Genomic DNA, 14,509 nt, shown 5'->3' on the forward strand with positions numbered 1-14,509 from the left:
GGAGGATTGCACTCAATTATGAAGTTGTAACACACTCTATGTCATCACGCTTTTCTTCTCCGCTCGCATCGCTACTCTACTTCCTACTTCCTGTTTCCTATTTCCTGTTACCGCTAACTTCGGTCCTTCAAAATAAAAGCATCGCAATCTTTCTAAAACGCGAATAAAATAATAATAAAACACATTTATATAATCAAACTTATCTTTAAACATTCAAAACACATTAAACACATTTAAATAAACTCACGGCAGAACAAGTAGCATATTCTTAAAGTAAACTAATCTAAATTCAAAGCAATCCTTTGAATTACACGTGACGTTTCACGGTAGATATTGGAACTATACGTACTTATTTTATTATGATTACAGTCCACCCTCGTGTATTCACACATCAACACTTGCGACTTCACCTCATCGCGGATTTTTGGTAGGCAGTCACATGATACCATACGCAGATTCTATTGGCTGACAGCATCGGGGAAGGGGCTACGTTCCCTGAGTCTCGGGCTTCCGTGAGACACAAAAGTGCTTTAAACAGTTAATGAGAGTGTGGGAAAAGATAGTACGAATAGAAGGTGGTTCAATATCAGTATGGGGAAGATTCATAAATGTTTAAATTACCGTAAATAATAACATAAAGAGTTTGTCGCTTTTTTGCGGAATTCGTTAATCGCGTGTGGTACCTGGAACGCATTAACTGCGAAGAACAAGGGCACACTGCATTGTTTTTATGTTGTCATGTGTCCCCCTGTAGGAGATAACCAATATGAAGGAACCATGTTTTCTGGTTAGGTTTCTGTCTGTAAGCATTAACTGACGCTAACACGGACTGCTGAATGCTGAATGTTTTGCTATTGGACATTCATTATTGGTTAAAATAACTGGGAAAAATAATGGAATTAATAAATATTAATCAAGCATTAAGTGGCGTTTTGGACTTTTCATTCCCGAGAAGTGCATCAGTGTGTCATTGACTTAAAGCTTGGCTTAGCCTCTACACCACGAAGGATAAAGTTCATTCAGCAGAGTTAGAGATGTAAAAGTTACAGTACTGCAGTTTTATATTTTGTTTGTGTTTTTAAGTCCTGTTATTGTTTCTGGAAGAGTTAGGAAATAGTACTTTTGTATTTAGAGAAATAATGGCGTTTAAATTACCTTAAATGGTGATGATAGATTGAAATTTAATAAATAACGACTTAAAAACAACTCAACTTATGAACAAACTCTGGGAACCAGTTGGGTTCGTATGTTGACGACTACCTGCACTGATTTATATTTTGTGGTGGTTATGGTTACATATGGTGGTTGTATATTATTATTTGTTTGTGTGTATGGTTAATATGGTTGATATGATAAATGATAAACTCTTTCTGTGAATATCTCCATTAGTGCAATTTCTCCAAGTCCTACGTCACCACGCTCTCCCTCCTGGCCAATGTTCTCAGCCCCATCAAGTCCTCAGCCAACTTCCTCTGCCTCCAGTGACTCATCCCCTGCCAGGTTGGTTCACAATGTTTGTAATTGTGCAATGATGAAACTGCAGCTTATCAGCAATCACAGTGGAGAACTGTCAATTGTATTATAAACCTTTCATTTTTGTGACATTGATGCAACACAAACTTATTAAATTATTTGATTGCTGACAGCAATTTGTTTTACTTCTCTAAGTAGTTCCACAGTGTTACCATTCAAGACAAAAACCTTTAACCAACAGGTTTATTGCTGCAGATTTGCAAAGCCATTAGTGGACCATATCCTCTTACTTTTCTGAAGAAGTGGAATTTAAAAGTTAATATAGCATCTTGATGAAATTCTCATTCTCAATTATTGCACAGCAGTTATTTTACAACAGTCATCTTCTTTTAATTTTGTTACTCAACTCAATTTTGGCAGTCATGCAGTAACATTCGCTGCATGACATGCTTTGTGTTTTGGGTGTTTTTGTGTTGTGATGCTGCTGCAGAAGCTGCCAATTTTCTATTTTTTTCTGGTCTTTTTTTGTCCCTGTTTAGCAACGTCAAAACTGTAGCCTTTCTTTCATCCTGTACATTTTGCATTACAATCCATTTATTCTACAACAGCTATTCTGTTTAACCTGCAAGATTACATGTATTGTCCTATAAAGAAGCAACATTGTTGTGTCTAACAAAAGGCTACAACCTGAATTTCATAACTGTCCAAAATGTGTAGCATATCATTTTTTCACATTTTTGACTGTAGCCATGTGGTACTGACATAGATTTCAGGTGTTTAAATGCAGCATTGCTTCAAATGGAGAGCGTCTTTCACAATCATTCCTTCCCGTTGCCTCACTTTTGATTACTTACTGTCCCCAGTGTTGTTGGCAGGAAGGCTCGAGCGCTATATGCTTGCAAGGCAGAGCATGACTCCGAACTGTCCTTCATTGCTGGGACTGTCTTTGATAATGGTGAGTCAGGCTTTAAATATTTTGTACTTTGGTTAGGAAAATGTAACTATTGAAATATTCTATCTAATGAAGTTAAATTGTGGCATGTTATTTTATTTATTCTAATATCTGTTCCATTGCATTTATATGAAAAAGCATTATAGGTTATTTCTTACAGTGAATTAATACTTCATTCCACAGAGCATTGTGTAATGAATCCATATTAACAGTACTTTACTTTAGGATCATTCTGAGCATACATGCACTTCTCCAGATATTATTATTGGCTAATAAACAGACCAGAGTGTAACTGATTCAGTCAAGTACATTGCATTGCACACACTCAAGAACTAAAAACCAATCTTATTTGTTAAATTTTTTGTTTTGTTTTGGGCAACAGTATATTTTTGACTGCAAGGGTGACTGGACAGGGGAGTATACAGTCTCTGGATTCTTTCCAGTCTACTTTCTGCCTCTCCAACCAAAAGCTCTCACAACTGTAAATCACATGTATCTTCTCAGTGCTTTGGCTCAACTTTTTATGAAATCCAGATTTTTACAAATTTGAAAAATATTTCTGTGAAAGAAGTATGAACCACTGATAAAGCATAACAGCAGTTGAGCAGACATGTATTCAGAGATGAGGCAATCCAATCTTGACCTCTACAAATCTTCAAAGTCAAGTCAAAGTCAAAGTCAGCTTTATTGTCAAATGTACCATATATGCACGACATACAGCACAGATGAAATGGCAGTCCTCTCTGACCCACGGTAGAAAGTGCAACAGGCAGTACAACACAGACAGTACAACAGGTAGTACAACACAAGTAGTACAACACAGGACAACACAGACAGTACATCAGACAGTACAGCACGAAGTATAAGACAAAACACGAGGGATGGTCAACATCTCTATACACTCTAATCTCATTGGGGAAGTGATGTGTGCGCAGTCTATGAGTTGACAGGGGGAGGGAGAGATAGGTAGTCAGGTGCTGGGGGGAGGGCAGGGCAGTGTGAGGGTAGAGTTCAAGGCTATGGAAGGGGGCAGAGCAGGGAGGGAGTTGAGCCTCGTGACCGCCTGGTGAAAGAAACTGTCCTTGAGCCTGCTAGTTCTGGCCCGCAGACTCTGCAGTCTCCTACCTGATGGCAGCAGGCTGAAAAGGCTGTGAGAGGGCTGGGTGGGATCACCTGCAATGCTGGTGAGGCGGGTGTTATAAATGTCTGTAAGGGAAGGGAGAGAGACACCAGTGATCTTTTCAGCTGCTCTCATGTATGCAGTGACGGTCTCCGTGTACTCTTGGAGGTCTGTGGTGGTGTTGTGGGTGGCTTCATCTTTGAATATGCTCCAGTCTGTGGTTGAAAAGCAATCCTGGAGTGCCTCTGACGACCAATCAGGCCACACCCGTATCTGCCTTTTCACAGGTTTAACGACTCTAACGAGCAGTCTGTATGCAGGCGTTAGCATAACAGTGTTGTGGTCTGACGCCCCAAGGTGGGGGAGGGCGTGGGCCTTGTAGGCATCGTTATATATCATGTAGACATTGTCCAGGATGTTGGCTCCTCTGGTGGCAAAGTTGATATGTCTATGTAATTTTGGAAACACTCTTGGGGTTTGCATGGTAAAAGTCCCCCGCCAGAATGAGGAAGGCATCTGGACGGGCTGTCTGCTGTTCACTGATGGTAGAGTTCATTCAGTGCCTCACTCCTGTTGTTGCTGGCGCTGGGAGGGATATCTGTATACTGCCACCAGCAATATGGCAGAAAACTCCCTGGGCAGGTAGAATGGCCGGCATCTGATGATCATAAGCTCCACCAGAGGAGAGCAGTGTGTGCAACCCACAGCAGCGTTGCGGCACCAAGCATCCCTGATGTAAACACAGAGTCCCACGCCGCGGGTCTTCCCCCCTTCAGCGTGCGCTCTGTCAGCATGGTAGCACGTTAGCCGGGACGCTGTCAGTGAGTCATGTTTCCACAAATAAAAAGACACAACACTCGCCATCATCTCCTGTTCATGCAAACTCTTAATCATGAAAATGTATTTATTTTCCCAGTCTTTAATTTACCAGAAATTCACATTCGTATACTTTGACTTTAAGCTTTGGTGTCCAAGAGTCAGGTTTGGTGTTTTTAGTTTCACAAGTCACCCTCAGTTAGGTGAACCAACCAATCTAAGATGATCAACCTTCCATCTTTGTAAAAGTAGCATTCCCACTGATCACTGCCCTTTAGCTAGAGCCACCTTGGGGCTTTCTCCACCACCTTCTTATTTTCCTTTCGGCTTTTACCTTCAGGGGTCGCCACAGCAAATCAATTGCCTCCATCTAACCCTGTCTTCTGCATCCTCTTCTCTCACACCAACTACCTTCATGTCCTCTTTCACTACATCCATAAACCTCCTCTTTGGTCTTCCTCTAGGCCTCCTGCCTGGCAGTTCAAAACTAAGCATCCTTCTACCAATATATTCACTATCTCTCCTCTGGACATGTCCAAACCATCTCAGTCTGGCCTCTCTGACTTTATCTCCAAAACCTCTAACATGTGCTGTCCCTCTGATGTACTCATTCCTGATTCTGTCCTTCCTCGTCACTCCCAAAGAGAACCTCAGCATCTTCATCTCTGCTACCTACAGCTCTGTCTCTTGTCTTTTCCTCAGTGACACTGTCTCTAGACCAAACAACATCGCTTGTCTCACAACAGTTTTGTACACCTTTCCTTTAATTTTAGCTGAAACTCTTCTATCACAATTCACACCTGAGACTTTCCTCCACCCGTACCATCCTGCCTGTACACGCTTCTTCACCTCTTTTCCACACTCTCCACTGTTCTGGACTGTTGACCGTAAGTACTTAAAATCATCCACTTTCTTGATCTCTTTTCCCTGTAACCTCACTCTTCCACTTGGGTCCCTCTCATTCACACACATGTACTCTGTCTTACTCTGGCTAACCTTCATTCCTCTCCTTTCCAGGTCAAACCTCCACCTCTCTAGCTTCTCCTCAACCTGTTCCCTACTCTCACTGCAGATCACAATGTCATCTGCAAACATCATAGTCCATGGAGATTCCTGTCTAACTTCGTCTGTCAGCCTGTCCATCACCATAGCGAACAAGAAGGGGCTCAGAGTTGATCCCTAATGCAGTCCCACCTCCACCTTGAACTCCTCTGTCAAACATACAGCACACCTTACCACTGTCTTACAGTCCTCATACATGTCCTGCACAGCTCTCACATACTTGTCTGCCACTCCAGACTTCCTCATACAATACCACAGTTCCTCTCTGGGCACCCTCTCATAAGCTTTCTCCAGATCTACAAAAACACAATGCAGCTCCGTCTGGACTTCTCTGTACTTCTCTATCAACATCCTCAAAGCAAACACTGCATTTAACCATACTGCTGCTCACAAATGCTCACTTCTGCCCTTAGTCTAGCTTCAACTACTCTTTCCCATAACTTCACTGTATGGCTCATCAGCTTTATTCCTCTGTAGTTGCCATAACTCTGCCATAATCTGTCTTGCTCTGGGCACCAGCACACTTCTCCATTCCTCAGGCATCTTCTTGCTATCTAAGATCCTGTTGAACAACCCAATCAGAAACTCTACTGCCACCTCTCCTAGACACTTCCAAACCTCTACAGGTATATCATCAGGACCGACTGCCTTTCCAGTCTTCATCCTCTTCAATGCCCTCCTCACTTCATTATGACTAATCTTTGCTACTTCTTGGTTCACAACAGTCACTTCTTCTAGTCTTTGTTCTCTCTCATTTTCCTCGTCCATTACCTCTTCAAAATACTCTTTCCATCTTCCCATCACACTACTGGCACCTGTCAATAGACTTCCATCCCAATCCTTAATCACCCTATCCTGCTGCATGTCCTTCCCATCTCTGTCTGTCTGTCTTGCCAACCTGTATAGATCAGTCTCTCCCTCCTTACTGTCCAACCTAATATACAAGTCATCATAAGCCCCTTGTTTGGCCTTTGCCAACTCTACTTTTACACTAAGCTGCATCTCCCTGTACTCCTGTCTACTCTCCTCAGTCCTCTCAGTGTCCCACTTTCTCTTAGCTAACCTCTATCTCCGTATACACTCCTGTACCTCCTCATTCCAACACCAAGTGTCCTTATCTACTTTCCTTCCAGGTGACACACCAAGTACTCTCCTACCTGTCTCCCTGATCACATTAGCTGTAGTTGCCCAGTCATCTGGAAGCACGTCTTGGCAACCCAGAGCCTGTCTTTACTTCCTAAAGTCATGCAAAACTCTTCCTTTTTTAGCTACCACCATTTTGTCCTCTGCTCTGTCTTTGTCCTCTTCATCCTCTTCACCACCAGAGTCATCCTACACACCACCATCCTATGCTGTTTGGCTACACTCTCACCTACCACTACTTTGCAGTCACTGATCTCCTTCGGATTGCACCGTCTACACAAGATGTAGTTTACCTGTGTGCTCCTACCTCCACTCTTATAGGTCACCCTATGTCCCTGCCTCTTCTGGAAGATAGCATTCACAATAGCCATTTCCATCCTTTTGCAAAGTCAACCACCATCTCTTCTTATGCATTCTTCTCCTGGATACCAAACCTGCCCATCACCCCCTCATCACCTCTGTTTCCTGCACCATGTCCATTGAAATCTGCACCAATGACTACTCTCTCACTTCTAGGTATGCTCTGAATCACTTCATCCAAGTCCAACCAGAATTTTTCCTTCTCCTCCAGCTCACATCTTACCTGTTGAGCATACCAACTAACAACATTGAACATCACGCCTTCTATTTCTTGCTTCAGACTCATCACTCTGACACTCTTTTTACCTCCAGGACATTCCTAACAAACTCCTCCTTCAAGACAACTCCTACTCCATTTCTCTTCCCATCTACACCATGATAGAACAACTTGAACCCTGCTCCTAAACGTCTAGCCTTGCTACCTTTCCACCTGCTCTCCTGGACACATAGTATGCCTACCTTCCTTCTCTGCATCCTGTCAACCAACTCTCTAACTTTTTCTGTCATAGTTCCAACATTCAATGTCCCTACTCTCAGTCCTATACTCTTGCCGTTCCTCGTCTCTCTCTTCCTACGAACACACTTTTCTCATCTCCTTCTTTGACCTTCTTCGAGGCTTTCTCCACCACCTATGCAGTGCTATCTATCACTGCCCTCCTGCTTTCTCCCAATATGCACAGCATTACAATGGCCTTGCTCTGGAAATAATTTTCAAAGCTATGGGTGTACAATTTCATAGCATTACACCTGTTACTCTACCCGTTTTTGCAGCAGTTCTCCACCAGGTCCTGCTCCTTTGCCTCATTTGTTTCTGTGCCTCCTAAAGAGCTTTGAATCAACTGGTAAGGATGTGTTCACATCTGATTTACTTGCTCATTCCTCGCTCACTAAAACATAACCTTCCTGCATCAACCCCCCCCCCCTCTGTCCTGACAATGGTTGAATGTCAAGATGATGTTTAGCTCCCAAGACCACCTGTATCACTTATTCAAAAAATTTGCCTCAATATCTTTTCGACCTGCTGACCTAGTTTGCCAGCCTTTACATCCTGTCTGTTCTATCAGAAAGCCAAGGACTATCTTGTTTAACGCCTTGATATGTGGTTTACTAAAGTTTTCCCGTACCTCTCAACTTCTTTTTGACAATGCTGAAAGGGAGCCTGATATTTTTACTGTTTCTCTGTAACCCAGTGTTAGTCAGGCGGCTTTGCTCATGTACAATTGAATGAACAAGTGAAGGTATCAAGACTGCCTTTATCTTTAATCATTCTGCTACAGTGATCTTTATACATCACATCGAAACACTGCAAATCAGCTTTCCTTGTTTGGAGCAGTTGAGCACAATCAACTGATGGTGGATTGTGTTTGGTGGTTCACAGGCAGGTGTCTGTGCATGGATGCTCCATGCACTGCTGGTCAGTGGAGATGCAAGGTGAATGCTAGCAGCTGGTATTGGGGACATTTAAAGATTTTGGGTTCTGGCATGACATCTCATGAGACATTTTTATTCAGGCTGTCAATTATTACATCTTGATCTTTTGTCCCTTCAAGCCTGACACATTTTTAAAAAGCTTGCCACAAATTTGTTATATTTTCAGTGTTGTTAATCCATTGTCCCACATCATTAAACATGTGTCAATTTGATTAGGTCACCCCTCCTTCCCTTTTAAGGTCCCTAGGGGACAAAATTTCTCAGTGGGTTTTGTAGCTTCCTTGAGTTATTTTCAAACTCTGTGGTTTGGTCAGCCAATCCACCCACCCTGACTGTGGTCTCTCAGGCTATCCACTTTCTCACTAGTTGTCATCACTCTATTCATCCACTCTCCAATCTAATCCAATCTTTATTTGTTGAGCACTTTACAACAAACACAGTTGATCAAAGTGCTGTACAGACGAATAGATAAAAAGAACAAACATTATAGATAAAAGACAAATGGCTCAAATATTCAAAGTAAAATAAATTAATTAAAAACATAAAACATGGATAAAAGCAAAACTCATACAATCAGGCAATAAAAATATGATAAAATAAAATAAAATCCAGTGTCTAGATGTTAAAAGCCAAGAAGAGGTAGGTTTTCACAAGAGATTTAAAAACAGACAGAAGAGGCCTGTCTGATTTGTTGAGGCAGATTATTCCATAATTTAGGAACCACAACAGCAAAGGCACGGCCCCCTCTGAGCTTCCGTTTGGTCTTGGGCACACTTAGGAGCAGCTGATAAGCTGACCTGAGAGAGCGAGCAGGTACGTAAGGGTGTAGAAGCTCAGAGAGGTAAGGAGGGGAAAGAGCATTCAGGGATTTAAAAGTAAATAAAATAATTTTAAAATGGATTCTAAAATGTATGGGCAGCCAGTGGAGTAAGGCTGAAATGGGGTTCATGTGCTCATGTTTACGGATGCTGATCAACAGACGTGCAGCAGCGTTTTGGACGGGAGATGGAAGAAGCACTAACCCCCACATAAAGGGAATTACAATAGTCCAGCCTAGCGGTGACAAAGGCGTGGATAACTATTTCAAACTGTTGCCTCAAGAGAATTGGTTTTATTTTGGCCAGCTGCCTCGAATGATAAAAGCTCGACTAAATTACTGCCCTGATCTGGCTGTCAAGTTTGAGATCAGAATCCATTTTTACTTCGAGAATAGTGATGGTTGGTTTGATATGCTGGGCCAAAGAACCCAGATCTGGAAGGGGTGTTCCAGCAGTGACACCAAAAACCATCAATTCGGTTTTTTAAAATTTAAAAAGTTCAGAGCCATCCAGGCCTTAATGTCATCAAGGCACTTAACTAATGCAGTGATAGAGTACACATTCTTCTTTTTGAGCGGAACATAAATTTGGGAGCAGATAGAAAAGAGAGGAGGGCCTAGAACTGAGCCCTGTGGGACCCCACACAAGAGAGAAGCAGAGGAGGACACCGAGTTGCCAAGGCTAGCACAGAACGTTCGATCTGCCAAGTACGACCTGAACCACTCCAGTGCTATGCCCCTGATGCCCACCCACTGTTGCAAGCGAGAGATCACGATTTCATGGTCCACTATCAAATGCAGCAGTTAAGTCTAAAAGCACTGAAATAACAGTCACCAGAGTCAGTAGCTAAAAAATATATCATTAAATACTCTTAAAAGAGCTGATTCTGTGCTGTGTAGGGTTTTAAAACCGGATTGGAAAACCTCATGGGCCTGAGGACCTCAACTGACCAACAATCTCCTGTAAAAAGGACAGTGTCAGGGGCTCAAACTGGTCAAAAACAGCAGAGCAGGTGACAGAGATTGAGGGGTCATAAGCAGGAGGTGACATGAGATCCCTTGAAGAAGAGACCTTGTCAATAAAAAAGTGAAGAAAATCTTCACAGACAACAGGAGAAGTCTCTTTACCGACATTCTGCTTGGCATTAAGAGCTGAATAAATTGTTTTAAACAAAAACCGAGGTTTGTGACAATTAGAGAGGATAATATTAGACAAATGCTCTCTTTTAGCATTTTTCACAGTTGTCTGATAACGACGCCAGCAGTCCCTTAACATTTGAAGAGACACCTGCAGTTTGTCCTTTTCCCATTTGTGCTCAGCTTTACGGCACTCATGTCTGGCACCAGGAGTCATGTCATTTAACCAGGGCTCTGATTTAGTTTTAGACTGCCTGGTTTTTAATGGAGCCACAGTGTCAAAATCAGTCTGGCAGGTGGAGTGAAACCATGAGCTAAGCTCCTCTGTACTGCACACAGACCCAGGAATGACGGAGTTATGATTAAAAGCAGCCGAAAACTGAACAGCAGTGGAAGAGTTTATGACGCAACAGCGCCAAGAAGCAGCGGCAGATTTAACTGTATTAGCGACAAGAGTAACCTCAAATAGCACAGGCGTATGATCTGAAAACACTGTGTCACAAATCTCTAGGTTAAAAACAAGCATACGATAAAACAAGATTGAGTGTGTGTCCATGTTCTTGTGTGGGTCCAGACACAGACTGCACAAGACTTAAAAGAGTCAATGAGGTTCAAAAAGTCAATTGCCATTGGCTTTTCAAGACAACACACGTGAACATTAAAATCACCGACAATAAGGACACGGTCATTTAGGCATAATTTCAGCCAGGAAATCAGAAAATTTGTTTAAAAAGTCCTTATTGTATTTAGGAGGCCGATAGACCAAGGCACACAGCACAGTGTGAGAGCGACCCAGTTCAAATAGGCTCAGTTCAAAGCTGGTGAACGAGGATAATAGGGATAACTGCTTACATTTATATTGATTCTTGGAAACAGTAGCGATTCCACCTCCTCGGCCAGTAGTCCGCAGGGAGTTAAAGTAGCAACAGTCGTCGGGTAAGAGTTCAATGAAAGTGCTGGACTCACCAACACTCAGCCACGTGTCAGTCACACAGATAAAATCCAATCCCCGGGATGTGAAGAAATCCTTCAGAATGAAGGTCTTGTTCGCTAGCAATCTAGCATTCACCAGGCCAATCCTGGCGGGAATTGGCAGATCCGTGACATCAGCTGTCAGGGAAGCCCGCCGCAGGTTGCGGTGGTTCACCCCGCGCCAGCTTGGACGAGGAGAGCAGGGGCTGCGGGGCTGGAACACCTCATCTGGGCCGATGACAGGTAGCAGCCAGGAGTCCACAGGGTCCAGTGAGCGCCGGGAAAAAGAGAGGCCAGACATAGCTTCAAACTTTACCGTAATTGGTAAAGTTCCGTAATGTCGCTCACCTGCTTTGCCTCGTCTTTCCAGGACACGTCTGTTTCTGTTGTTTTCCCAATTTTCCCACACTTGACCCGTGTACATCTTTCCTCAGGGAAAGCTTTAGGGCCACAACTCGATTGTAAGGGTTTAAACTTTCTAGAAGATAGTAGAAAAACTGTTTGACATGCAAGACGCAGAGCCGTCTAAAAATATCCCTGTCCCCTTCTAAAGGCTTACTGCTGCTGCTCGGAATAGCAGCATATATTTCACCAATTCCCCTTGTAACTTTCCAAATCTTGCTAACAGAAGCTCACAAGCTCACTCTGGTTGTGGGTTTATGTGGTCCTTGCAGAGCGTTCCAGTTTTCGACACATCTTTGGATACACACTTGGATAGCGGTGCCACAAGTACCTAGCATCATGGTGGATGAAGAACTAAACTCAAAAAAGAGCGCTCAATTTAATATTGTTGGTTTTATGGTGCATGACAAATTCAAAGACTATTTATAGTCTGGGTGTAGTTTTAAGAACATTTGGATACTGAAAATAAAAAGACTGCAATCTACTATGGGTCATCACAATGATGCAGCAATGAATGTATTATGATTTATATTTAGATGTCTTGTGGATTTGTAACTGGAATATGACAATATACTGAAAATGCAACAACACACAATTTAATTGTTTGTTTTTTTTTCTCTGAAGTTGCAGTGTAATTGGAAGAATTGCATAACAAGCTCCAGCTTCCAGTTGTTTTTATTTACAGCTTGCACCCACCACTGAATGTCTTAACAGCAGTGTTCAAAAACCCACAAGCTCATTCTGGCACGCACTCTTCACTTGTGAATGTGTGTTTTTATCGATGTGTGTATCTGCCATGATCATTCTTTTTTTTTTTTTATCAAATCAAATTTTTTGCCTGAAATGTTGTTGTTTTTTTTCTCTCTTCTAAAGTTCATTCTTCCAGGGAGCCCGGTTGGCTAGAGGGGACTCTGGAGGGTCGAACAGGACTGATACCAGAAAACTATGTGGAGTTTCTATAGTCCAGACTCATGAAGATCAAACTGGGCAAGGCTCGACTGAAATTGTCAAGAACTAAGGACTACAGTGAACAAGAGCCAACCGCACAAGATAGCATACTTTGTACTATAACATACTAAGGCCATGTTTTTTTTGTGATAAACTACAAGTCTAGAATCATTATGACTGACATGGAAGACCTTGTAGAATCATATTGAGAAGACATGACACGGAAACAAAGCAGATTGGACTTGGGGGACACCCATTAAATGCACTGGAAACAATAATTCCTATTGATGTTGTAGCTGTTAGTGGATTAGCGTATATGTCTTCCCAAATCCAGGTGAAAGTGTGTGGGTGTGTGTATGTGCACAAGTGTGTAATCAGTTGTATAAATAATTTGATACTTCTTAGCCATGGAACTTGTGATTTACTTTGAGCTACACTGCCAATGGTTGACCATTTCCTCTTGGTCATCCAGCGCAGGAAATCTCTTCCTGCACACTTGATGAAGATGCTGATAGGAAATATACTACAAAACAATTAGCCTTTGACTTGGGACTTAACTAGTTCACCTCTTCAATGCTGTTTGAATGACAGATAAACATAGTAGTGAACTGGAGCTTTTAAATGATTGGGTTTTGTTATACAGTGGACCCTCATTTAACACGGGGGTTACGTTCCAAAAAGTACCCGTGCTAAGTGAAATCTGTGAAGTGGTCCCTTTTTACAATTGCATGCAGAGTTTCAGGCCAGGGATGTCGTTCATGAGAAAATTAAATGCTGATGTCTTTTTAAGAGGACAGAGATGTGCTTTCAAGGGAAAGGGAATACATTTTTTAGATTTTTTTCGATATTTGAGAGCCGGTCAGCTTTTGGGCTCAAACTGGATGCTTTTTTGCTTGAACAGCTTTGTGAACATTTATCTCCTTATTATACCTTATTTCACCTACCTTTTCTTTTTGTTCTCTTGAAATTTAGGGTAGAATTTTGAAAGAACATTCTAGTGTTTTGACATTACAAACATGAAAAATCAAGTGAGTAGAAGAAAAATGTAAATGTGAAATGAGACTACTTTGTTCATTCCTGAACTCTTAATATATAAACGTTTCTTAAATGGGGAAATTCTGAAATGTATTCATTTTGATGTGTTTTATCTACGGCGCACTGCCGTCGCGCCCGGAGTTTGCCCCGCCTCATGCCCTAAGACAGCTGGGATAGGCTCCAGCTCCCCGTGACCCGCTACGGCGGATAAAGCGGTTCGGAAGATGAATGAATGAATAAATGATGTGTTTTATCTACATTGTAAATAAATACACAGTATTTGATAAAGTTTTATTTTTTAAGTATGAATTTTTCTATTTTGTATTTTAGAAAACTAACTTAATTCCTTAATTCCATCTTTGTTGCCCAGATTTTTATATCTTTAAAATTATCTGCAGCCTTAAATATTCTTCCGGTTGTTTTGACAAGATTTTGTAGAATTAAATATAAGTGTTCAAAACTGCCACTGGAGTCCTTTTTTGTTGTTGTTTGTTTTGGATTTAGTATGTGTGTGTATTTTAATCTGATGACTGCATTAAATAAGTCATGCAAGCATCTAAAACACCTGACCAAAACCAAAACGAAGCCATTACAATGCAATCAATGGAGTCAATGAGTGCTGATCGATGCAATCAAACTACTGTTACAGTAAAATAACAGCTCCTGGAACAAGCTGTTTTCAGAATGGGACACTTGGTAGATATTCATCACAGTTTTGGTTCCAGTTTAGGCAGAACCTTAAATGTTGAACATGTTAGGGAAATCATCTTAAATCATAGGTTCGTTTGAGTTACTTTGTAATAAGCATGTGCTTGCTTTCCTTCTTTCACTTTCTGTACAT

At 41.8% G+C, this 14,509-nt stretch overlaps 1 protein-coding gene across 3 annotated transcripts in view; it reads left to right on the forward strand.

Annotated features, from left to right (window-relative positions):
• LOC137605901 (rho GTPase-activating protein 26-like) overlaps positions 1-14,145 on the forward strand; it is a 95,813-nt gene extending 81,668 nt beyond the window's left edge. For all 3 annotated transcript variants that reach the window (XM_068330812.1, XM_068330813.1, XM_068330814.1), the window contains 3 exons: positions 1,390-1,500; positions 2,337-2,428; positions 12,559-14,145. In XM_068330812.1, the coding sequence (XP_068186913.1) occupies positions 1,390-1,500; positions 2,337-2,428; positions 12,559-12,647 (292 nt within the window). In that variant the 3' untranslated portion in view covers positions 12,648-14,145. The remainder of the gene's footprint in view (positions 1-1,389; positions 1,501-2,336; positions 2,429-12,558) is intronic.
• Positions 14,146-14,509: the final 364 nt, after the last annotated feature.

This window comes from Antennarius striatus, chromosome 13 (assembly GCF_040054535.1).
Source record: "Antennarius striatus isolate MH-2024 chromosome 13, ASM4005453v1, whole genome shotgun sequence".
Lineage (NCBI taxonomy): Eukaryota > Metazoa > Chordata > Actinopteri > Lophiiformes > Antennariidae > Antennarius > Antennarius striatus.